The 24,183-nt window shown below is 42.9% G+C and overlaps 1 protein-coding gene and 1 long non-coding RNA gene across 11 annotated transcripts in view; both read right to left on the bottom strand.

The window, feature by feature from the left end:
- KCNH1 (potassium voltage-gated channel subfamily H member 1) overlaps positions 1–9,246 on the bottom strand; it is a 177,623-nt gene extending 168,377 nt beyond the window's left edge. For all 8 annotated transcript variants that reach the window (XR_011149737.1, XM_069009612.1, XM_069009619.1 and 5 more), the window contains exon 1: positions 9,066–9,246. Coding sequence is in view for 7 of the 8 variants with exons in the window: in XM_069009612.1 (XP_068865713.1) it covers positions 9,066–9,138 (73 nt within the window). In the remaining variant the exon portion in view is untranslated. The remainder of the gene's footprint in view (positions 1–9,065) is intronic.
- A 4,155-nt stretch (positions 9,247–13,401) lies between these two features.
- Positions 13,402–24,078, bottom strand: LOC138107859 (uncharacterized). 3 transcript variants are annotated; one of them, XR_011149735.1, is made up of 5 exons: positions 19,051–22,205; positions 18,328–18,369; positions 17,510–17,568; positions 15,278–15,373; positions 13,402–13,775 (listed from the first exon to the last, which is right to left on the bottom strand). It is a non-coding gene; the product is annotated as an uncharacterized lncRNA (long non-coding RNA). The 3 variants fall into 3 exon arrangements; XR_011149736.1 differs by adding an exon at positions 23,744–24,078 and having other exon boundaries at positions 17,510–19,819; XR_011149734.1 differs by having other exon boundaries at positions 17,510–22,205.
- Between the last annotated feature and the right edge of the window lie 105 nt (positions 24,079–24,183).

Raw genomic sequence — 24,183 nt, 5'->3', positions numbered from 1 at the left:
TGGCTTTTCCCCCTTCGCTATATTAGTTACGATACTTAATATTTTAACATAAGCCCAGTTCTTACAGACAATTCTCGATTCTTTGCCATTATTGCAGGAGCTGAAAAACCACATTCCCACTTATGTTTTGGCCCAGCAAAGCCTGATTTGTTTGGACTGGCAGTTTCCAAAGGATGCATAGAGAACATGCACACATTTCCCTTCCCCAGCAGTGGTTTGGATATTCTCCTGCAAGATGCAGGCTACCTTAGGGCAGTGAAAGCTCAGCCACTATTTCAGCTCCTGAATGACTGTTCTAATTATCAAGCTACCACAGTGAATAGATGTCAACATCCTCACCATGCGAGTTTTTAAGTCAGTGTGACTTGGCTGTTGTATTTTATGCACCCTTATTAGTCCACACAGGGTGAGCCTCTCTAGCAGGTAGAGGTTCAGTGTTTCATGAGAGTCCAGGCTGGGTTTAGTTGTGAGTTAGAAGCAAGCTAAGAGATCTTTATGTAAAGATAAAGCTTTAAAGGAAAAATTTTGTGCAACTATCAAATCAAAGAACGAGTTAGAGATTTTGATGTTCCCATTGTTTCGTAAGTGTCTCTCCCTTCTAGCTATTTCCCCCTTCATGCATCTTGACCTTTCTTTGATCCAGGCTTTACGTAGCTGACAAACACACCTCATTTCTTCAGAAGTGTCTCTGACAACAGTGTTTTGCCTGTGTGAACACTGGCAAGACACAGCATAAAATAAGGACTCCCACTTATAACTTCCCTGCCTAGCTTGTTCTGACAGACAACCCAGAGGTAGAAGGGCTGTCCTCATTGCTATCATCTACATTCAATTGCATTGACATTCCTGACAATGTGCTGCTTGGGGACAGCTCATAATCTGTTACAAATTGTTCCTAACATAAGAAAATAGTAAATAACATCCAGTGAGGCAAATATTGCCACTCCATCTGCAGGGACACAGGGTCCCAGAGGCCACAAAACAGCTGTGGCTTTGTTACACAACAAGCATGAGGGATGCTCTAGTGAACTCTGAGTATCACAGGGCAGAGACTCTTGGGGACTCACAAGTCGGTCAGCAAGGCCAGGAAAAGAGTTGGCCAGAGGAAGACCATGAGGAAATCCACTGCTAAATTCTATTCAAAGACAGGGATGAAATGGACATACTCAAAACTATTTAGTGACTCGAAGCACCTCTTTGAAAGGACTCAATGAACTCCCCTACCAGGAGATCAATTTCTATCACAATGGCAACTGTGTTAGCAGTATTGCCTGGCCCAAGAAGAAGTTGTAAGCACCACTGGCCCTTGTTATGAGCGCCAAAAAAACCTGCGCTAGAACTGAGAGGGCAGGCTCATATAAAAGACCTGGGCTTCTGGCTTGTGTTGCATTTGGCACAGTCTGAACAAGACCATTGGGAGGCAAGGAAATGTGCAGAGGTGCAGCACAGAGCACAACGTGCTGCAGAAACAAAAGTAAGAGCTGTAGCATCACAAAGGCAGCACAACTACTTGCATGAGTAGGGCAGGCTTCTGCAGCACGATTTACTTTGTGAAGTGCATCACTCCATATTTTCTAGCCTGCATTTTCCCCAGGTCAGTTCTGCTCTCTGCAGTATACCCACGTCAGCATCTACACACTCAAATGTCAGATCCGGTTTGGGTTATCACTTTAAAGTAGACATGGCCACTTAAAAGCAACGAGAAAAACATTTTAACTCCTTCCAAAATGTAAGAATGGATTTCACTCAGTCACTAAAACCAGTACTTTCCTACAGACAATCACAGAAGAATCAGAAAATGTCTTTCTAAATAACCTTGGTCCTTTAACAGTAACAATAGCAAGTGTCTAGAGCACCCATCTTACCAAAACTACTCTATCTACTGAATCCTATTGTGACATTTAGTGCTTTGTTTAACCAAAACATCATCTTCCAAAATTCCTGTAGACAAGCTGCACTCACAGACATTTATCTGGCCAGGACTGGCTGACTGAGGAGTGGTCACCTCCTTGCAAGGGCATGGAGTAAGTTACTGAAATGTTTCCCCCCTACCATTCACTCCCCTGCACAGCTGCACATTCGCTCCCACTGCATTCCAGCCTCTCCCGTAACATGGATCTTGCCCAGCTGAGACCCCCCCCACCTCTTTCCAGATGCCAGCACACTGGTTCTACCTTCCCTGTCCCAACAGTGATGCACAGGTCCTTTTCTGGGACACACTGCCAGAAGGTCAGGGACCAGCAGCCAAACATATTCCAAACAACGCTGCCAGACACATTCCCACACTGAAGGTGTTTCCTCATGGCACAGAGGAAGCTGAGGGGAAACCTCTGCACAGGCAGTGGTAGAGCAGACCTTGGTAACAAGAGAGGCTGGTTCCCTCTGCACTTTCCCATGTGTGGGTCAGGCAAAGCCCCCACAAGTGTGCTTGGGTTTGTGTAGTGTACAAAAGTAATTTAAAGATATTAATATCTTTTCCCACAGTCATACAAATGCAACACTCAAAACATTTGTTCCCAATTTATTCCCCTCTCAGTAAAAGGAAAACCAGGCTCAGCATGGGGGGGAAGACCTGAACTTGCTTGTTCTCCCACCAGTCTCTGAGAGAAGAGAAATTGCCCTCCTCATTCCAGACCACAGCCTCCCTCACGCTGCATGATGACAGCCCTGGTTATTGAGACCAGCAGGTCTTTTTTTATCCCATCTCAAACTCTTCCCATGGATCTTCAGGGGAGCAAACCTAGTTCTTTAGCATTACCAAGCACAAACCACTTCTACAGCAGAATGAAAAGAGCTGCATATCACATGTGTCTCTTACCCTACCCATGGAATAGGGGTGGTGATACAGCTACTGCTGCCTGAGCTGGCCACAGGACAGCACAGATGCTGTGTCACAGCCAGTATAAGAAATGGACAGCAGGCAAAAATCATGTGCCACTGTCATGGGAGTAAAGATTTTATCATACAGCTTAAGGACAAGGGGCACATGGTATTTACAAACTTGTGACTTTGCATGACAAACAGCATCATTTGGATATTGGGGGGAAAAGAGATTGCTTCATTTCTGTCTAATTTCTTCCCAGTGCATAGAAATCAAACATTGTGTATAAGTAGGCCTGTCAAAATTGCTAACAAAGGATGGGTATGTATGAATTTTTGCTCATGCTTAGTCTTAGCTTTGGAAAAAAAAGTAAATGAGAATCATTTAGTCACACTGATTGGTTACATTGTTCAAATGTAACTTCTGAGATCAAAATATGGCCCTAAGTCAGTACAAATAAATCACACTGAATTTCAGGTACTTATTCAATCCTTTCTTTGCATACGTGGGATTCGAGGCTTGCACTTCAGGAACCAACCACATTTTTGTGCTAGGAGACGTGGTGTAACTGTAGTCAAAGCAAGTACAGACCTGCTCAAATGACAGAAAAACTATTCATATGATAGAATAAAATAAATAAGAAGTAATTCTGCTCTTCCACCCACATCCTCCTGTGGAAGTCAATGGTGTTACATGAATTCTCACATTCACTCAGTATCTCCTTGTATTCATTCCTAGAGTGGAGGTGCTTCAGTGTTTAAATATCCCATTGAACAACTTGATCTCTCCACAGAATAATGTTATAGCAGCCCGAAATTTATCCATCCTTAATACTGAGGTCAACATTTTTAATCTGCAGCTCACTCTAGTACAAAAAACATAAACCCCTATAGATAGGTTCATTTGGTCTGTTTTATAAAAGCTTTATATAACTATTTATTTACTTTACAGAAACAAAAAGGGATGTAAAAGTTCCTTGATTGCTACAGCATGAACACAATTCCCTAAATACAGAGGCTTCATGTTTATTCAAACATGACTTACACTGTCATGTGTACACCAGAGCAAAGCGCAAGTGCAAGTTGAAAAGAATTATTAAAAAATTCATTTCATTGTTCTTTCCACAAATAACAAGAGACTCTAACTAAAACAACAACTTCAAGTGACTCAGTTTAAATCATTACAGAAAATGAATGCTAATTGCAGCCAGCAGTATAGACAAAAACTACCTTTTCCATCTCAACATTCTTCCTTTGCATTGTTACAGAAAATACTTCACAGTAGGTGCCTACCATGAGAAAAGTTAAAATTGAAAAGAATGCATCTTTTTAACACTAGTAGCTATAAAATCTTCATAATTATCTATATTATTTTAATAAAACAAATTGCTGCAGAATAATGGAACAAGAATAGCTGAAATGGCACCAAAATTGCACCAAAGCTGCCACACATATTTTATGGATAGCATGATTCTTCACCTATCCTTGAAGTACTGTCCATAGTGAGAAACTAAAAAAAAAATCCAACATCCCCCCCCCAAAGAAACCTCTAAAAATAAACATCAAAACACAAACCCCACAACATTTACACACACGTGATGCTAGTGTGAGATAATTAGATAATTTTCGGAAATGAGAAAGTTCATCAGTTGGTAAGAGTCAGATATAGCACCATTCTTATTAAAGGACAAAAACACTGTTCAGCAGTGAGACTTAGTCATTCAGCTGGTCAGGGGTTTTTTTTCCCCATCCCATATGATCTGAGCACTAATCCAGAAAAAGGCATGCTTTAGTTGCATCGATTACGAGTCTTTAGTTTAAAGAAGCTGTTTGATTTACTGATTATAGCCTTAAAAGTACTTGACAAGACCTAACTCCCCACTCACTTTTAGCTGAGTTACAAAAATGCATTAACCAATTCTCCAATGAATGGGTTTCATTAAGATTTGTTTTACAATCTTGTTCTAGGATTTAATGTAAAACTGGATTGATACATTGAATTATCACAGGAGAACTTCTTGAGCTTTCAGAACATTAATTTTAAAGCACATTACCTGTCAACTCTGTGCTGTACATTTTTTCCCTTACTATCTATAAAAGTAATTTTAGCAAAATCAGGTCGTACATTCCTAAATGCATAAAGGTGCACATTCAAAACTAGACTTCTGGCCTAGTAAAAGCCAGCAGAAAAAAAAACATTTTACATTCCATTCAAGTGATACTGAGAAAAAAAGACTGTCAATAGTGAATAGGTATTTCTATTGGTACTGACCAACTGTATGAAAAGCATGGATAAAAATGTATGTGTCTCCACAGTTGTTAACATGGGAAAGAAGGAAGATCTTGAAGCAACAAAACCCTTTATTTCATTCTCTTTGGGAAAGTGTCCTTAACACAGAACCTACAAATTGTTTTCTTGCAGTTTCTGAAGGTCTGCTGTTTTCATTCTTCATTCTCTGTTAAGTTTCCTTTGCATTTCTCTCTGGCTGAAACACAAAACCAGTCTTTTCAGTTTCAGAAGTGTTTACAATAAAGTTAATTTCTCTCCTAGGTCTCAGATGATGGTACAAGGTTAGCATGCCCAGGATGCAAAATGTTTATTGTACTGGGACTTTATAGCCTGTAATGGAAGCAACGCCATAAATCATGCAAATGTCTGTTATACTTGAGATCTGTGTCTGAAGGTGCTTTTTCTTTCCCTCTACAGGGAACTCTCTGCATTCCCCATCAAAAGGTCCAGGTTTGCTTCCCTAACTGATGTTTCCTTAGTGTGTTCCCAGGGGATTTTGTGAAAGGAAAATTAAATTCACACCAACCTCGTGCCTTCTAACTTACCCTTCCTCTAACCTCCTTATTTTGTCCATAAATCAGAAAAGTACCTATGACTTCCACTGACCTTCCAAAGCCATGTAAACACAGGACTTACTTTTATCATCCTTACACAGGCACAGTTATCACACACCTCAATGGGAATTTTGACCAAGGAAGGACTGAAGAATTCAGCTGGCATTTACATAAATTGAAAACTATTTTTGCCTCCAGATATTGATAAAGCATTGGAATACCACAAATAGCCACTATCCTCTACAATAAACTGCACCAGCTGAATTGGGTGCCCTGGCCATGATCCAGGTTTATAACTGTTATTATTACAGTGCTTGTATACTGTGGATGTATTACATTACCAAGAAAAAACATTAATATCACATTAGCAGTAATCACCAGGGGCTAGTGATTCTTTATATACTGCACTGTTTTACAGCACGGGCTCATTTTCTGTCCCACTGGGTGTTCTGGTCTTTAAATATTTCAATGCTTCAAAGAAATTTTTATCAACCAACCGCTGCATGCAACATTTATTTTTCTATCTCTGCATGGCTAGTACAGAAGCACAGATTTTAAACATTAAATACAAGATGATCAGAGTTATGGTGTCCCTCATTTCAAAGAAGGACAAATCTTAAGCTCACACTTCATCAAAAGTCTTCTTGTGAGAAGAAATCACAGAGGACAGACGAGGTCCACCGGTCTAGGAAGATGACACTTCACATGTTCCTTCCTGCATGTGCTATCCTAAGGCCACCCCATCCTCTCTCTACTCCAACACATGGGAAGGAAATGCTTTGCAGCCCTAGCACAGCTCTTTTGGCTGGCATTCAGTGCATGAGAACCTGTCTGCAAATTGATTTGCAGCCTGTGAAGAAGCTCTTGTTCCTAGTAACTCTGAGGTAGATGATTCAGACCAAAGGAGTTTGAGGTGAGTCTTGCTGCAGAAGGTGTGATATGAACATGAGCCAAATTTTAACCCTAATGGAAAAAACCCTGAACTTGCATGCCTACATACACTCCTACTACCTTTTGCCACTGAATGTGCATCAGCTTACCAGTCCCACATCTAACACAAAAGGCTGTCCAAAGAATTCCTTGTTAAAACTACTGGTAAAATAACAGTGCAATTAGTGCTGTCCTTAAAGCAATGCTTCCAAAAGAGGCTGCACGTCCATTCCTCTGTTATTGCCATACAGCCTCTTTCACTGAGTTAACATCCCCTGCCCCAAAACATGCTTCCCTCAGTCCATCAGTGACTGATGATATGCATATCATGTACAAGTTCCTTCACGTGAAGCACTTAGTACATGTTTCTGTTCAAAGACCAAATTCCTCTCTTTTCAAAGGGAATCCTCCCCAAATTAGGAACAGTCCTATATCTGTATCTACTCAATATCTGTTGGCACTACTCAACTTGCTTGCATGTGCCAGCAAATACAAGCTTGACCACAAGCCCAAGGTTTATTTGGCAACTCCCAGATGGCGTAGATAGTTTCATTGTGGGTCACATTACTACCCAATTGAACGAAACCAAGAAAGGGGAGCCAAACCTCAAGCTTTATGGGCCCATTTAAGCAATCATCCGGTGGGCATCCCAAATCATCTCAATGGCCAAGTAGGCAGGACAAGATGAGACAGGCAACAAGAAACTGGCATGTTTCCATACTGCCCCCGTGCTGGTCAGCACAGCCCTGCCTCAGCAGGAGAGAAGGGAGTCTATCCTTGTCTGCTCAAGCAGACGAAGGTTAGAAAAACTGATTCATCCATAATTTGTATGTGACAGCATCACATTGACAGCAAAGCTGGACTGAGTCCAGCAAAAACTTGAAGGCACATTACAGAAGAAATGGGCTTCTAAACCTGAGTCACTTCCCTAAGCTTATCCTTATATGTCTGAACTGTGCATCGTTTCCTACCCAGCTTAATCTAAAAACTTGTATTGATTCCAGTCCTCAGGACTTGCTGAGCGTTTGGAAATGGAGTGTTGTCATTTTACCTGTGCTGTCTAGCACCAAGTTCTGTTATGACACCTTCTTAATAATGGGGGAAGAGAGGAAGAAACAGAGCATAGCTTCTGCTGCATGATTCCCCCCATCTCCAAGCCTCAACTGATTTATTGCATCGAGGCTTTGGCACTGAAAGCCAAAAGAGGAAATTGGTTTTTAATGAAGAAAATAATCTACAAAGTCGAGACAGTTTTGAAAAAAACCTTCAATAACTGTTGTTGGAAGATTAGAGAAGCAGCCTGAATGTGATCAAATGTAACATTCATTTTAAAAGAAATAAAAAAGAGGGCAAGATTCACTGTAAGTCTGGAGAGTAATTTTTTTCAGGAATGCAGCTTCCAAGCCCTTCCCTTCTACAGGAAAGTTGCAGAGAGAAATAACCTATAAAAAGAGCCTCAATCTTTTGGGAAAATATGGTCTTATCAAAGGCTAGTTCTCCAATAATCCTGCCTAATTAAAAAAAAATAATAATTCTTATGATCATTTGAGTTTTTAGCTGCTTATCAAGAAGGTTGTCTTTGCTTTATCAGAACAAACTGACCATGTTTTTAATTAATTAACTTGTCTTCAAAAAGAGCTTGATCCTGCATATTCTCAACCATAGTACAAGTTCTTAATCCCTTAAGTAACCCCACTGAAGTCAATGGAAGCATTAAAAATGGCACAACTTAGGCTCGGGGCTTTAAAAGAAATGCACATGCCTAGGTTAAACAAATCCACGAACGCCTGCATGGTCGCCAGCTTACTGAGGGAGCAGCTTTTGGTAAGTCCCGAAGTGAAAGAATCTGGATAGCATTAATACATATTTGCATGCAATTGTGAAATTCGAGGCATTTTCCACTACACAGTTTTCCAAGAGACAGACCTGGTTACAGTGCACTAGGAAAAAAAAAGAAATATCTGCCCTCAGCCTTCAAAATGGCAAAGTCTCTCCTCACTTAGGACCAACCTTCCCTTTCAACTCGGGCAGGCAGCCCTGGCCGATGCCCCCGCACCGGGCTCTCCCTGCCCAGGGACCATCTTGAATCCCGGCACCTCCTCCCGGTCCGGAGCCGCCGCCGCCCCCGCCGCTCTCCGGACGCCCCGAGCCCCCCGCTCCGGGCCGGGCGCTGCCCCGCTCGCCCCCGGGGCGCGGATCCCGGCCCGCCGCGGGCACGACGCGGCCGGCGGGGCTCGCTGGGCGCCCGCCGTGCCGGCGCACCTGCAGCCCGAGCCCCGCCGCCCGGGCCAGGGGCTCTCGGCAGGACTTGGGCGGCGCAGCCGGCACCGGCTCCGGCACCTGGATGCGCCGCTTCGGCGGAGCCGCCCGGCAGCGGCCGGGGCTCGGCGCCCCGCGCCCGGCGCTGTCCCCGTCGAGGACGCGGCGGGCTCCTTGTGGCGGGCGAGAGCTCGCCCCCGGTGCCCCCTTACCGTTAGACCTCCGCACGATGTTCTCCAGGAACGTGTTCTGAGGCGCCACCAGCCCTCGCCTTCCCCCGGCCATAGTCGCTCTGCGGGAGCGCAGCGCGGCGCGGAGGCTCCGCTCAGGGCCGCGCTGACCCGCGCTCTGCCGCGCCGCCGCCCGCCCGCCCCGCGCGCCTCATGCCTCCGCCGGGACCGGCACCAGCGGCTGTGCGGCACCGCCGCCGCCGCCTCCCGCGCACCGCAGCCCCGCGCCGCCGCCGCCGCCGGACCGCCCCGCAGCGACCCCCGCCGGCCGCCGCCGCGCCGCAACGCCGGGGCTGCAGCGCCATCGTCTGGGGCCGGCGCGGCGCAGCGAGCTGCGGGCCCCGGCAGCGCTCGGCCCGTCAGCCGCGGACGGCGCCTTCCGCCGGCCTCATGCCCCGCTCAGGGGCGGCTGCCGCCGCGCTCGACTCCTCGCCGGCGCGCCTCGGGGGATGAGAAACCCGGAGCGCTTAAAGACCGCTCACAAACTCCCGGCAGCCGCTCTCCCGAGCGGCGGGAGGCACCTCCATATCCCGCCCCGGGTCGGTCGCCGCGAAGCTCCGGAGCCTTCGCTCGCCGCTCTCATCCCGGGTCGCGCTTCACGCTTCCCTACGATGATTTCCGTTAGAAGGCTACTCAGTATTATGTGGTCAAACTGATTAACAGCTCCGTGGGAGCAGCGAGACAAACTGTTCAAATATAACCTTTGACAGGTCTTGAACTCTTTGAGACATTTAATTGACATCAAGTTTTCATTCAGAGATTAATCGACTTTGTTCTTCCCTGCTACCAATCTATCAGTAAATGGAAAATAGTCAGATCTTTTAAATTCAAAAGGCAGCTTTTTTCTTGCTGGCATTGGCATTTACTTACTGTAAAGCTTCATTAAATGCAGCAACTTCAGGCTCCACAGCTCAAGGCATATTGGAGACATGAATGAATATGTTTCTGCATGTTCATGTGCTTGAGGAAAAGCTATTTCTCACAGCACGAGCAAATAAAGTATGGCAAACACGATGGCCTGTGTCACCTGGGCATTTTAATCATTACCACTGCTCCCACAGAACTCTGGCACTGCCCAGCTTGCTCTCTCCTAGGTTAGGCTTGGGCCAGGACCACAGCACAGCCAGGAACCACAGCCAGCTCCAGCACAGCCACACACACGGCTGGATTCAGCCACACAGCTGTGACCAAACGCTGACTGTGACACACACTCTGCCCGAAAAGTCAGATCTCCCTGCCACCAGCCTCCCACAGCATTTTTAAGTGAAGTCTGTGAGAGTCGCGGGGTGAAGACAATTTCATTGCAGCAGGAGCTACAGACCAAGTCCCTGAGCACCCTGGTGCCAGGAGTCTCTCATACAACCGGGCACCGGGGGAACTCCGAAAGCCCCCATGGCCCAGCCCAGCTGCCAGGCAGGAATTAGCCTCCTTTATACTGGTGATTATATGCTGAGCATTCCTGCACTTGCTACCAAAGAGAGGCTGGTTAGGAGAAAAAAAATCAAGTGCCTGAAACTGCAAAAAGGCCACTCTCCCTGAAATGCTGGGGTTTAAAAGATCCCATAGAAGTATTTATTTGCATCTTTACACATCTAAGTATCCCAAACAACTATCCATACAAAGGTCCCAGGTTATTTAGTTCCTGCTAGCTTCAGCAGCACCGGCCAAACCCGAAGAGATTCTAAAACTCTCTGGCAAAATTGTAAACGTAACCTTTGACACTGAATTTACACAACTGCTAACAACCAAGAGTAAGGTTTGGAAAACTGGGATGCAGAATACTGTTTCATTATCTCTCAAAGCCACTGTGCCAGAGGAATAAGTGCACGCTCTATCTTAGCTTTTGCTGGGCTCTGCAGGAATGTCTATGACTTAGGAGACACCTGGCAGCTGACATACATTACAGAAATTTTGAGGCCTTTAAAGGAAAAAGGTTTTAAACTGAATCAGCAAGTACACAGAAGTGGGAACAAGGTGACACAAGAGTAAGAAACTAAAGACTTTTTTCTGGAACTCCATGGAGTCGGGGGTGGCTGCAGTTTGCATTGCATTGTGTGGTCCAGTCTCTGATTATCTAATTTTTCAGTGTCATGCTTATCCTACAAGTTTTATGTCAAAGGTACTATTTTATCTACATTGGGGTTTACATATACCCTGTAACAATGCAAATGACTAAAATGCTGTAGTAAATTGTGGTGGGTTGATCTTGGCTGGATGGCAGGTGCCCACCAAGTCACTCTATCACTCCCCTCCTCAGCAAATAAGATGGAAAAAAGCCCTTTTAGGTCAAGAAAAAGCAGTTCACTAAGGCAAAAGAAAAAAACTGCATGCATACAAGCAAATTCAAAAAACAGATTTTATTATTTACTTCCCATGAGCAAGTGATGGCTTGCCACCTCCCAGGAAGCAGGGCTTCAGCACACACAGTGGTTGCTCTGGAGGGTAAACACTGTAAACAACAGATGCCCCGTGACCCTCCCCCTTTTCCTTAGCTTTTGCATCTGAGCAGAATCCCATAGTATGGAATATCCCTTTGCTCAGTGGGGCAGCTGCCCTGGTTATGTCCCCTCCCAAAATTTTGCTCACCCCCACGCTCCCGGTGAGGGGAAGAGGATGGAGTGACAGTGCTGATGCCGTGCCAGCACTGCTCAGCAGCAGCCAAAACACTGGTGTCTTATGGGCACCTTTACAGCTGCCAATGCACAGCACAGCCCTGGGGGCTGCTGTGGGGAAAATGAACTCCATCTCTGCCAGACCCAGTAACAAGTGGAAGATTTCTCTTGTATATTCTACCTCCTTTAGACTTTCTCCCCCCTGCAAAATATGATTCCTGCTGGCAGTATGAATTTTTCACCACTACAGCAGAACGATACTGTGATAATGTTTTACTGTGATTATTTTGAATTCTATACTAATTTTCTCACCATCACTGGTAAATTTTGCTAAAGATACCGAGCTGGAGGCAAAGCCCCACTTGAAGCAGGACATGTATGCTGTCTGACTTCATTATTAGTGGGTTACCTCTCTCCAGCTATCTTTTTTTTTGGAAGTTGAAAACTGGAATTGCTATGTTTGTGAAAGCCTACTGGACAGAACTAAGTACCTACCACTTCCATTTAAGGCCAATATAAAAGGTGATAGCTTGCTATAGAGGACATTTCAGCTGTCTTGCATTATGCTGCTCCTTCAGCCTGTTGTTCCTTCCTGAACAAGGCCCTAGGTCAGGACATGTAGTATCAATCACCCCAGTAAGTGACCCTCCCTTGATTACCCAGCCTTAAGCACCTGTTCCATGGTCACACTGAGCAGCTGCTGCTGCAAAAGGGACAGATTTGCCCTGATCTAAGCTATGCATATTTGTCACCCCACTGAATTGAAAACCAGCCTGAAAAGGGCAGCTAAGACACCTCCCTTTTTGGCAGCAGCCTACATTTACATCAACCCATTTACTAACATGGCTGTCAAGTTCCAGTGTTGATACATGCAAACACCTTGAAAACACCAGGTCCAGGAATTAATTATGGGAAGGTCATTTAACCCCACAGCATCTATGAAATAAAAACACCGGAACTGGACAGAGCTCACTTCTTTCACTTTGTCACATGGCTCACTCTTGAGAGATACTAAGGTAACTCACTTTAAAAAACTTTCCCTTTGTCAGCCATAGAGCCTCTTGGCAATCTGTTCCAGCATCTAACAAATCTTGTGAGAAAGCTTTTCCTAAAATGTCACTAAGTCATCTGGTCTTTGAAGCCAGTAAAACCTCTTCCTTCTGCAGTCACAAAAATCACCAACCCCTTTGCAAGTTTTCAAATGCATGAAAAGTTGCTGTAATGCTCCCCTGTCAGCTCTTGCAGGGCAAACCCAGTTCTCCCAAAGTTGCACAAGGCTTCTGCTGTTAGACTCTGCCAGTACCTGGGACTTGTCATTTCACTGTCACAGCTTCAAATGGGTAAAGAATTGTGGTAGTCAGGGACACCTCATAGGCTCAGAATTTAGCTAATTTATATCGAAAAGTGGTTTTATTTAAGGTCTTTTTGATTTCTTTACTGTTTTGCACACTTCCTTTTGCTCTTTGTAAAAAATTGTCTGTCAAAACCAAGAATCATAACACAGTTACAACAAACTACCACCAACTCTGAAAATAAAAAGAGCATTCGATCTTTAAATTGAGATCAATTTGTATATTACCATATAGCTTTGATAAACTGTCAAAATAAAATACATTAATTGATAGAATAATAAATTACAGAAGGTAGTACACAAGTTACGCTGCCATACAGACACTAAACAAAAAAAAGAAATTCTGAATTCCAGCTAAGATGGAGAAACAATTATAATTTTATTAATTTATTTTTACATTCAAATCAATAAAGCAGTCATTATTGTACAAGATCTTACCCCCGAAGGAAGGCAGGCCAAGGCCTCCCATCAAGTAATAACATCGAGGAATACTTAGTTGCTTGTGATCAACCTTCTTTGTTACTTTGTGGAAGAGCAATGAGAAATGAAAGTTAGTCCTAAAAAGTAACCCAAGTCTGTAGTTTAAAAAGCACATGTGTCCATCAAAAGGAAAGAATTTGAGAAGATATCTGTGCGTCTTACTGAAACCGTTCAATTTATTTCTATGCTGTCTTGAGACACTGGTAAAGTTCAGCCTGAGGTTCCTGAAGGTCCAATTATTTCTGGGGTCTGAAATAAAAGAAACTCAAAGAAATATCCAGTTGCACCTAGGGATTGAGGTATCTTAGTATTCCCAAACAGCCATAACAAATTTGTCAAAAAATAAATATGGACACTTTTCTAGTTTTGGAATTACTGAATTTCCTCCAGACTTTTCAGGGGTAACAAATATGGAAAAATAACTAAAAAAATCCAATGTTCTGAAAAGAAGAAAAAAAAAATCTCAAAATAAAACTGATGAGGGAGTACACAGCCAGTTTTTATTTATATATCTAACATTTGGAGTGTGGGCTAACAGGGAGGAACTGTTCCCTCTTAAGGAACACCTCAAAAGGGCATAGAACAATTTTCCCCATTTGGACAGCATGTCCATCTCCATTTACTTCAACAGGAGGAAGCATCCTGGATTTCCAGATTTAGGGAGGAAAAAAAACCAAAACCCCCAGAACCCAAAACAAAAAAGGTCCCCACATATCCTGACTGAGACAACAATTACTGTCACCCTTCCCCTCACTGCAGCTGTGTCTACCCAATCCTCTTGGCACAACCCTGTCCTGACATGTCCATAATCTCTCCCAGTCTCAGAGCGGAGGCGGTGACCCACTGGCATTGTTACTCAGAGAAGGGATAGAAAAATAACCGTAATTTCCTTGGTTCCAGGTCTGGTGGGATTTTTTATTAACACTTTCATTGTGTACTTCACTGGCCTCATTTTTCCTGTGTCTGGGTCAATATAAAACAAGGCAAAATTAAGCAGTTTGGCTGCAGTTTGCTTGAATTCTAACAAAATGCAGGGTCCTGCTAAGTAATTGTAACAAATAATTTTATTTGCATGCCCTGTCCACAATAAGCCTAGGAACCCATAGTTCTTTCTGGGTGATTGTTTTCTGTTAAGTAGCAAGTAGCTTTGCAGGCTGAATTACTGTGTTGTTACTAATTGCATCTTTATCTCCCAACTCTTGACTAGCAGTCTCTAATATAACAGTATTTATAAAAGCCACTTTTAATTCTACGTTTTCATTATATGCTGTCCAAAGAATAAAACTGGAAATTAGCTAGTTTAGACCCAGATTCAGACAAATAATTCCTAGTTAGGAATATGTTTATGCTAGCTATAAGGTCCTCTTTTTCGTTTTTTCTTTGTATTCTACTATACAGCAGTTCCCAAGAATTTAACAATACAAAGAATTCCCAAATAATTCCGAGTCAGAGTCCCCACATTATAACATAACCTAAACTCTTAGGTAAATTTAAAAAGCCCAACAATCTTAAAAGCCTCATTGTTTTCTGGACAGAAGCATCCTACCTATGAGGCTGACAGTGGTAAACACACTGCTAGTGCCTCTTTCCAAGCAGCCTCTCCAAGAAATACACCTTAAAGAGTACCCAGCATAAAACTATCCTCAACACAGTCAATAAGTTTCTTGCACAGAGCCTGTATTTTATAGGTTTTGCCTTATATATGCTCAGAATTCCTGTTTTGAAGTCACATAGTCGATAAAGTTTCTTACCTTAAAACTTTACCATACCAGTTCCTTGTACTTTTTCCAGTTACAGAAAGTTTATCAACAGCGAGAAATCAACCTCTCCTCCAAAAAAAAAAAGCCCTGGAAACAGAAGAAAGCAAGCAAACTAAACTCTTCTCACTTTATTTCATCGTTTCCCTGAGCATTAGCATTTCATCACATATTTCCTACTTACTTATGTCAATAGGCTGCATTACTTGCAGTATTTGCTTTCCGTGTAGACAAAACTTTGTTGCATTCTTTGACAGTGGGAGGGATAAGCAGAAATAGCCAAAGAACTCAGGAGCATAAATCTGGGAAGGAGGGAGGGAAGGGAGGGAAGGAAGGGAGGAAGGAAGGAAGGGAGGAAGGAAGGGAGGGAGGAAGGGAGGGAGGAAGGGAGGGAGGAAGGGAGGGAGGAAGGGAGGGAGGAAGGGAGGGAGGGAGGGAGGGAGGGAGGGAGGGAGGGAGGGAGGGAGGGAGGAAGGGAGGAAGGGAGGAAGGAAGGAAGGAAGGAAGGAAGGAAGGAAGGAAGGAAGGAAGGAAGGAAGGAAGGAAGGAAGGAAGGAAGGAAGGAAGGAAGGAAGGAAGGAAGGAAGGAAGGAAGGAAGGAAGGAAGGAAGGAAGGAAGGAAGGAAGGAAGGAAGTTGGTTGGTTTTTTAACACAGCTTAATACAGCCATTTTTTTCATTTAAAATTTAAATAAAGTGACAACAAACTTTCTCATTCTAACTTCTAGTTAGAATGTTATCTAGTCATTGTTATCTCCACCAATTGGACTGAGAAAAAAAATTACTAATTTTCTAAATTTGATCATATCTTAAAAGCAGTTTTTTCCATGTCTTTATCAGCACTGGACTCATATTCATAACTAGTAACACAGGAGCTATCGATTTTCATAAACCCATACTCGCAGGGGGGGAGGTTTGCCTTTTCTAATTCTGGTTATTTTTTTACAATACAAGTAGAAGAGGAGTCTTTTTTTTTCCTTCCATCTATTACTGTGAAGCAAAGACTGCTACCAGTTAATGAATAGAAAAACTTCTATGTAAAGTCACACAGTACAGAAAAGTATCAGGACATTCTTTTAGAATATGCAGACCTGTCTGCAGCTACCTAACCAAAACACAGCACGTGGCACATGGGAAGGTGAAGTTAGGGAATGAGTGGATGGGCTGGGAACATGCTTGTTAGAAGTGGATATTTACACATGAAACATCAGCAGAACATCATCTATCCAAGATGCCCTTGCCAGTTCTGCAGGATCCATAGGGAAGGACCTCTGGCAGTGGGCTCAGAGTGTAACTCTGAAACCTGGGTCATCTCTTTGGTTTTTCAGAATGATACGTGTCTGAAATTGAGACAATGGTCCACAAATGGACCTCATAGCAGGCTCCCAGACTATAATGTATTTCGAATTTTAATTTGTTTAATTTAACTGAGGATAAAAGCCACCTTCACTAAAACGGATGTAATTTAGATGGAAGACAGTGAACTATATAACAGCAAGTAAAAACATGATCTCCAGCATAAGAGAATTTAAAGCACTGGCTGAGAGTGAAGTTGAGTGGGTATTTTTCTAAAAACTGTGTGGAAACTAACAATAACAAGGTCCTAGTGGTATCCAACATTTTCACTCTAAAGTTGTGTAGGCATGACCTTTTGTTTTTCCTCTCAGTTTAACAAAAACTCCAGCAGAAATTTTGTGTCCTTGTTTCCAAGGACAACTTTGCTACTGTAGACTGAGCGTGTATGTACTGATCCATACCTTCAAATACAAAATTGCAGATTTCATTTTATATTTATGTAGTTATATCTGCCTCAGACAGGAGAAGAGAGGACATAATTCCTGGAAACATCACATAATACAACCTGAAGAGCCAGATACAGCCATATTGATTTATTTGTTGTTGAGCTGCTGGGTTTTTTTAACAAGATACACTTTAGAGAACCATTGTACTCCTAGAAAATTCCAGTGAAATGGTATTATAATAACAATTTCCATGTGGAAAAATAAATCTTACTTATAGGAGAAAAAATTAACTAACGATTATATTTTTGTTGCTTACAACTCTGTCTTAGAGGTATTCTCAAAATGGAGCATCTTGCTGATCTTTCCTAAACTGTATATCTGAACTGTGGATCATTACATGAGCCAAACAGTAGTTACAGCTGGAAAAGATATGACACTTGAATAGTAGTAATATTTTGACACCTATACAGTCCAGCCACACTGACCTTCAAAATCCAGCACAGCTCTGTAACACAGGGACTTCTAAGAAACAGTGCATACTTTTCTACAGAAACAACAAGACAGAAAACTGAAATACAAACTCTTGTAATACCTCAGGGACCTTCTTTTGGTCATAGACAGTCAGTGTTATTTTCCACTTTATACCTGCCCCTGTCCCCCCACCCTTAAACCACAAGAAGCCAGGTAGGATAAGCTTTGGAGGACAAAATTTAGCAGAAGGTGCCAGTATGCTACAGCATAAAATGTTCTAACAGTCCAAGGCTTAAAACATACAGCAAAAAAGCTGCCACTACTGGTTACTGCACCACTCTTTACACCTTTTTTCCACATGAAAAATACATCATCTTCCTCAAAGAAAGTTCTTAACATCACTACTTTTGGTTATTTCAGATCCCTCAAGATCACTCCTGCAATAACACTGTATCTTAAATGGTGGGCATTAGAGGATTACAGTAATTTTACATAATTTGTCCATGTTAACATATTTTTCATGTTTCCTTTATTCTCCCTTCGATTTCCTGGTGTCAGTTACATACACTGGTTGGATCCCAAACAAACTGTAAGCTGGTTGGGGCAGAGTTATTTCTTTTTCAGGATTAGGCACATAATATGGTAACATAGCAGAGCATCTTCTTTTTTATTCTAGCATGTTTAAAAGAACATTTTTCTCAACACAGTGAGTGCTTGGCATTATTAACTGCAAGGAGAAAATCTTGCACAGTATGTTCCTTTTGTGATGTTGCTTCATAGGAGGAAAAGGAGGAGACACCCATAGGAGAGAGCATAAACATCATTAACTCACAGCAAATGGTCACCTCTTCAAGTTAGCACAGCAACAGAGAACCTGACAAGAAAGAGTAAAGCATAAGTTTAGCACAGTTTCCCCAAGTGCATGGAATCAAAGCACTTGTTTTGCTTTGCATTTAAAAAAAACAAACAAAACACCTCTGAAACCACAACAAACAAACACAGAAAAAATGTAAATACCGTGCAGGAGAAGCAAAACTACATTTCTTACAGAAGTCCAACAGCTTTAAGTATTAATTAGGTGACCTCTGCTTTCTGCTGAACAGTCTTATGAAAAGTAGTTTAGGTTAACTGTATGCAAAAGTGAAACAGGACAAAGAAAAAGCATAGCTTGCCAAACAATTACAATGTCTTTTTTCCCTTCTGTGGGAAACAACTGGCCCTAAACCCAAATTATTTGTAAAGAGATGCTACCATTTCAGCCACGTACACAAGATCTTCATATACAGTCTGAGAATCTTCACTGAAAATACTGAATGCCAATGCTCTGATTCAAAGACATACTGGTGGCTGTTACCAAAATTTCCTTTAAAGAGGCTATGCAAAAATATAAGTGATTAAATGATGTTTGTAAACTGACTTCCTGAAATGTCCAATAGTCCTGAATTGCCTATGTAACACAAGATTAAGCCAGCTACACTCAGACTTTTCCCACAATGTGTCATGATAATCAAGTGGACACAGAACCTCTTCACTCTTTGCAAATAGTACAGCTTACCACGTATTTAGATTAACTGTAGAAAAATGAAACAATGATACTGAAAGGGCTGATTAGGAACACCTGTCCCTCCTGTCAAGAAAAAGAGAAAAAAATTTCTTTCAAAGGACAAAAATAGAATCATACAGTGTCAGTAAAATTCACCTGTAGAAAGTCACTGAAATGAGTCTATGAATATGTACAGGTGGAACAGAAGTCTTCATAACACATCCATAGGAATCAGATTTTTTTTTAAAGATACCAAGCTTTACGCTTCAGAGTTTCAGCTAATCTTTAGAAGACCAAAAATAGGCTTCTTGCCAACACAGAATGGAGATTATGGCACTGGCCCCAAAATGAGTTCCTCTGTAGAACTGTCAGGATCAAAGTACTGGACAAGATGGATGTTAGCACTAACCCATTATGCTTGTTCCTGAATAAGCCTTCCTACGGTGCAACAAATCATTTATTTCAAAATACTATTTTTAACAGAGTGCTAAGTCCTAACATTCCCCACTCCATTCAGTGTATCTACCCTTAACACTGTACAACACAGTCTGAGTCTCAAATTTTGGCAAAGGTTTCAGAAGGGCATGATATGATCGGCTGGTGACAGGCATTTAAATAGGAAAAATGTCTGCATCTGCTGAAGTCCTCAGACTTGTCAAAGGAACAGCAACTTGACTTTCTCTATCTCCCAAGAGTAAGTTACCAACTGTCCTGATGCAGAAGATTGCCATTCAGATCTGGAAAGCAGATAACTCTTGAAACCTATAACTGGAAGACAGCACTACAAAAATAAAGAAAACAAGAAACAAAACCTCAGTTGGGGGATATTAACAGTAGAAAGACGGTTAGCAAATATGCTTTGTTGTTGCATTTTAATGGCCAGTTATAGAACCAATTTTTACTAACTTCTGCCTTAAAACATTAAGACTAGAATTCAAAAATACTAATAAGTGCTAGCTTGAGACCGAAGGCCTGATTTTCTAGAGCTGTAGAAAATCCACCATCTTCCACTGGTTCCACTAAAACATGAAGTCTTTGGGAAATTCGAGAATGTTGAATGAAACACAGCAACAACCATCAGTGTAAAATAACCAATAAATCTCACCCTGTCCACTCTAAGCCTCCCACTTCCCACCCAGCAGGCCTAGTTGTGTTTAATATAAAAGAAACAGTACTTGACAGATAACACCTATATATTTTCCAGCAGAGGTGTGAACAGACTCCACGCAGTATAATTTATCTGAAATTACCTTGATCCCAGGCATGCTTTTCTTAATGTGTTTATGATGACAAAGAGCTTAATTTTCTTTATGGAACAATTATAAACCTTCACATTAAAGCACAAGTTTCCTGGCTGGATATTGCCAAAAGGTTTCATGGTCATCCTATCTTCTTTGGGTTTCACAGAACACACATCATCTATCTATAATTTTCCTGGAGAAGTATCACAAATCTGTTGACCTGTTTCTAAAAATAGTTAAAGACACAGATTTTAAATGGTGTAAAGTCACATTCCCAAGAGAGGAAAACTGTCAAAATGCTCCTTCCAAAAAACCTGAAAGCATGAAACTGTCACCATAAGATAAAAAGGCCAAACATGAGATCTGCAATACTTTCCCTGACCTAGAATGTAATGAGTTAGAACTTTCATGGGTGAGATGGGCATAACATACAAGAGGTGCTAAAGAGCATCCAAAGAGCAATGAAGCTGGTGAAGTGTCTGGGGCACAAGTTTTATGAAGAGCAGCTGAGTGGGCTGGGGTTGTTTAGCCTGGAAAGAAGGAGGCTGAGGGGAATATTCATGGCTGCCTACAACTACCTGAAAGGAGGCTGTAGCAAGGTGGGGATTGGTCTCTTCTGACAGGTGATAATAGATAGGATGAGAGGTAACAGCCTCAAGTTGCACCAGGAGAGGTTTAGATTGGATATCTGGAAAACTTTCTTCACAGAAATAGTTGTCAAGCATTGGAACAGGCTGCCATGGGAAGTAGTGGAGTCACCATCCCTGGAGGTATTTAAAAGAAGAATTGATGTGGCACTCAGGGATGTGGTTTAGTGATGGACTTGGCAGTGCTGGGTTTATGGCTGGACTTGATTTTAGAGGTCATTTCCATCCTAAATGATTCTATAGTAATAAAGACATGTTATAAGAATTTCATTTCTTTTGAATAAATAGTCTTTACTTTCCCCTAGCTCCCCACTCAACAGTTAATACTGTCATTAACCCTCACTGTAAGGTAATAATAGCAGGAGTCCCCAGCTCAATCAGAGTCTGATTTTAAGCAATGAATTCCAAGAACCTGCACTAACAAAAATTGCAAGAGGCCTCAAACCTGTGTGGAGCATCCTCAGAAGCCGTGTAGGTTTTAAGCTGAGTTAATTAATGGATAGGGAAAGCTGTTTCCTTTTGAGCTTCTGTTTCTACTGAGGCCTTTCAGCAATTTCATTAAAAGGGAAGAAGCAACTGCTTCACCTTCCTTGTTTGCAATTTGTCCATTCCTAATTCCTTTCCTCTCTGTTGCCATCCATTTTGTACTCCAAGGATCCCTCCCCTCCTGCCCAAACACAAACTTTCCCCCTGAAACTATGACTTGGGAAATAAGTTTTAAGAAGAAAGGCATAATCTCCAGGAACAAAAAACTGGTAGGCTCGTAAAGAGCAACTTTAGACTGGCTCAAGTCGCAGCTACTGAATGCATTGGTTACTTTGCTGCCCTCTAGGGATTGTGTTCGGAAACAAAAATCCCGAGGAAGGATACAGAGAAGGATATACAGAAGAAAGGATACAACATAAAACAAGGAGAGGTTGGGGACGCCCCATCCCTGGAAGTGTTCAAGACCAGGTTGGATGGGGCTCTGAGAAACTGATCTAGTGCCATCCTTGCTCTTGGCAGGGAGTTGGAACTAGATGCTCTTTAAGGTCCCTTCCAACCCAAACCATGCTGTGATTCTATAATTCTGTAGGCTAATATTAGTCTAAGCTAATTCCTTATGCATAGCTTCTATAACAAATGCAAGACCAAGCCCACAAACAACTGTCTGATTATCATGTCACATCTAATCCAGAAGCACCCACATACTAAATGTGACAGAGGAACTATGGAGAAGGTCTTAGTAAACAAACAAACAAATTAAAACAGAAGGTAAGAGAAGGATAAGACAAGAACCCAAGAGAAGAAATAGTGCAAAGCAAGCCAGACTGCATGGGGGGGGGGGGGGGAATATCACTGCATGCATCTGCTAATATCTAAGTGGTTGACTAAGTGAACATATGCCTTTTTACTGTAACCTTTGAAATGCAGTTTCAGCAGCAGCCATGCAAATAAAAGAAATAAAAAAGGCCAAGCTCTTCAGACAATTCTCCTCCCAACCATGCTACAAGGAATCTTCCTTTCAGGTGGTTACTTTCATGACACTTGCAAGAACTCAGAATTCCTGAAAGCTGTAATAGCTTACTAAAAATTTCAGTAGCTTTTATCAGTAGTTAAGAACTGTCAGACAAGTGCAGTCATAAGTGCTGCATGTATGCCCAAGTTTCACATCAATGGAAAATAAAGCTAAAAAGCCTCAAATAGTCAGCCTTAGGAGAGCTAGAACAACAAATCCCAATTTCCTGCAAGTTTTCTTATTGATTTTGTGCCTTAGAAGTACAAACGTTGGTTCAAGATTTTCCTGTGGCTCTGGCATTTGTGAGTGCTTCCTTATGTGAATTCTTTTGTGCACATTTAACTGTGAGATTGCAAATCCTCAATTGTTGAGGCACTTGCAGGCAGTCAACCCCTGTTGCTCCTACCTTCTCCTTGCTAATCTTTGTGTACAACGCTTGGAGAACAGCAAGCATAGAGAAGTCACAGCTTGTTTACTCCCATTTTTAGTAGTCATCTGCCAAAAGTTGTCACAAAAACAGTTCTTCAAGGACCACAAAATTCCCAAATCAGGAAAAGTCTTGACAATATTTTCCTGACATATTCTAGGAAGCACACATAAGGTTTTTCAAAAGCATATTATTTGACCATAATGGGCTGCTTTCAAGGCAAATATCAAGAAACAGCAAACACCGCAAACTACATCGTGCTACAATCCTACTTTAAGACACTATGAACACTTAGTAGCCGTAAGTATGGACACAAGTAGTCATCGCCCCTTTATCTCACTGTGAGAAAGCAGCTGCACTATTCCTGCTAGCACTCTTCAATCAATCAATCACTCAATCAACCAGCCAACTTGGGGTAGACAGCCGCCAGGGCAGAGTTTGGGAAGAATTGCTGAGATGTGACAAAGGGTAATGGATGGTGTCAGACACTCGTAGCTGGAACATGAGATTTTAGTTCGATAGATAGCAATCTAAGTTTATACTTTTTCCTCCTACATCTGGAAATCAGACTGACAGGTTATCACTGCATCATTAAAAATACCTTTAACGCACATTAAAAAGTAGCCACAACAACATTAAATGTATTTGCATAGAAACAAATCGGACTAATAATGCATCTCCAGATTAAGTAGCAAGACTGTTGCCACATTGTAACTCAGCCTCGGTCTGGAGCCCGTCTCAGCCTTTTTTTACCTCATAAAACGTGAATATTTTGATATAAACTGGATGGTAACACCGCAGCACTTGGTAACGCACCGGAATTGCACTGAACAGGTAAATAAATAGATCCCTTTCTGAATTTAGAAAGAAAAACCAGCACGGGTTCACACACCGTGTGATTTCACCGATGTGAGAGCATCGGCTTTCCCCGCCGGGGCCCGGCCCTGAGGTGGCCGCCCTCGGCCCGGCTCCGTGGACCCGGGCCCCCGGCCCGCGCCTCCTGTCCCCGCTCGGCCCCGGCGCGGCCGCGGCTCCTCCCGCCCCTCGCCGCGACACCACCGGCGGCCGCGACACCCCGCCCGCCGGGATCCCTGCGCCGCCGCCGCCGGGAAATAGTCCCCTCTCTGCTCTGGGCCCGCTGGCCGGGAGAGCCCCGCGGCGCGGCGGCGGGCCGCGGTCCGGGAGCAATCCTTCCTTTCTTCCTCCGGCCGCGCCGCTGGCGCTCCAGCGGCATCCCCGCCCCTCGGCGAGATCCGGCCGGGCCGGCGCGGAGGAATTCCCGGCGCCGGGGGAGGGGGGGTGCGGCGGGCGGGGGGAGGAGGTGCCCGAGGG

The sequence above is a fragment of the Aphelocoma coerulescens genome, chromosome 3 (genome assembly GCF_041296385.1).
Source record: "Aphelocoma coerulescens isolate FSJ_1873_10779 chromosome 3, UR_Acoe_1.0, whole genome shotgun sequence".
NCBI classification, from domain to species: domain Eukaryota; kingdom Metazoa; phylum Chordata; class Aves; order Passeriformes; family Corvidae; genus Aphelocoma; species Aphelocoma coerulescens.
This window is presented reverse-complemented; position numbering and strand designations above follow the sequence as displayed.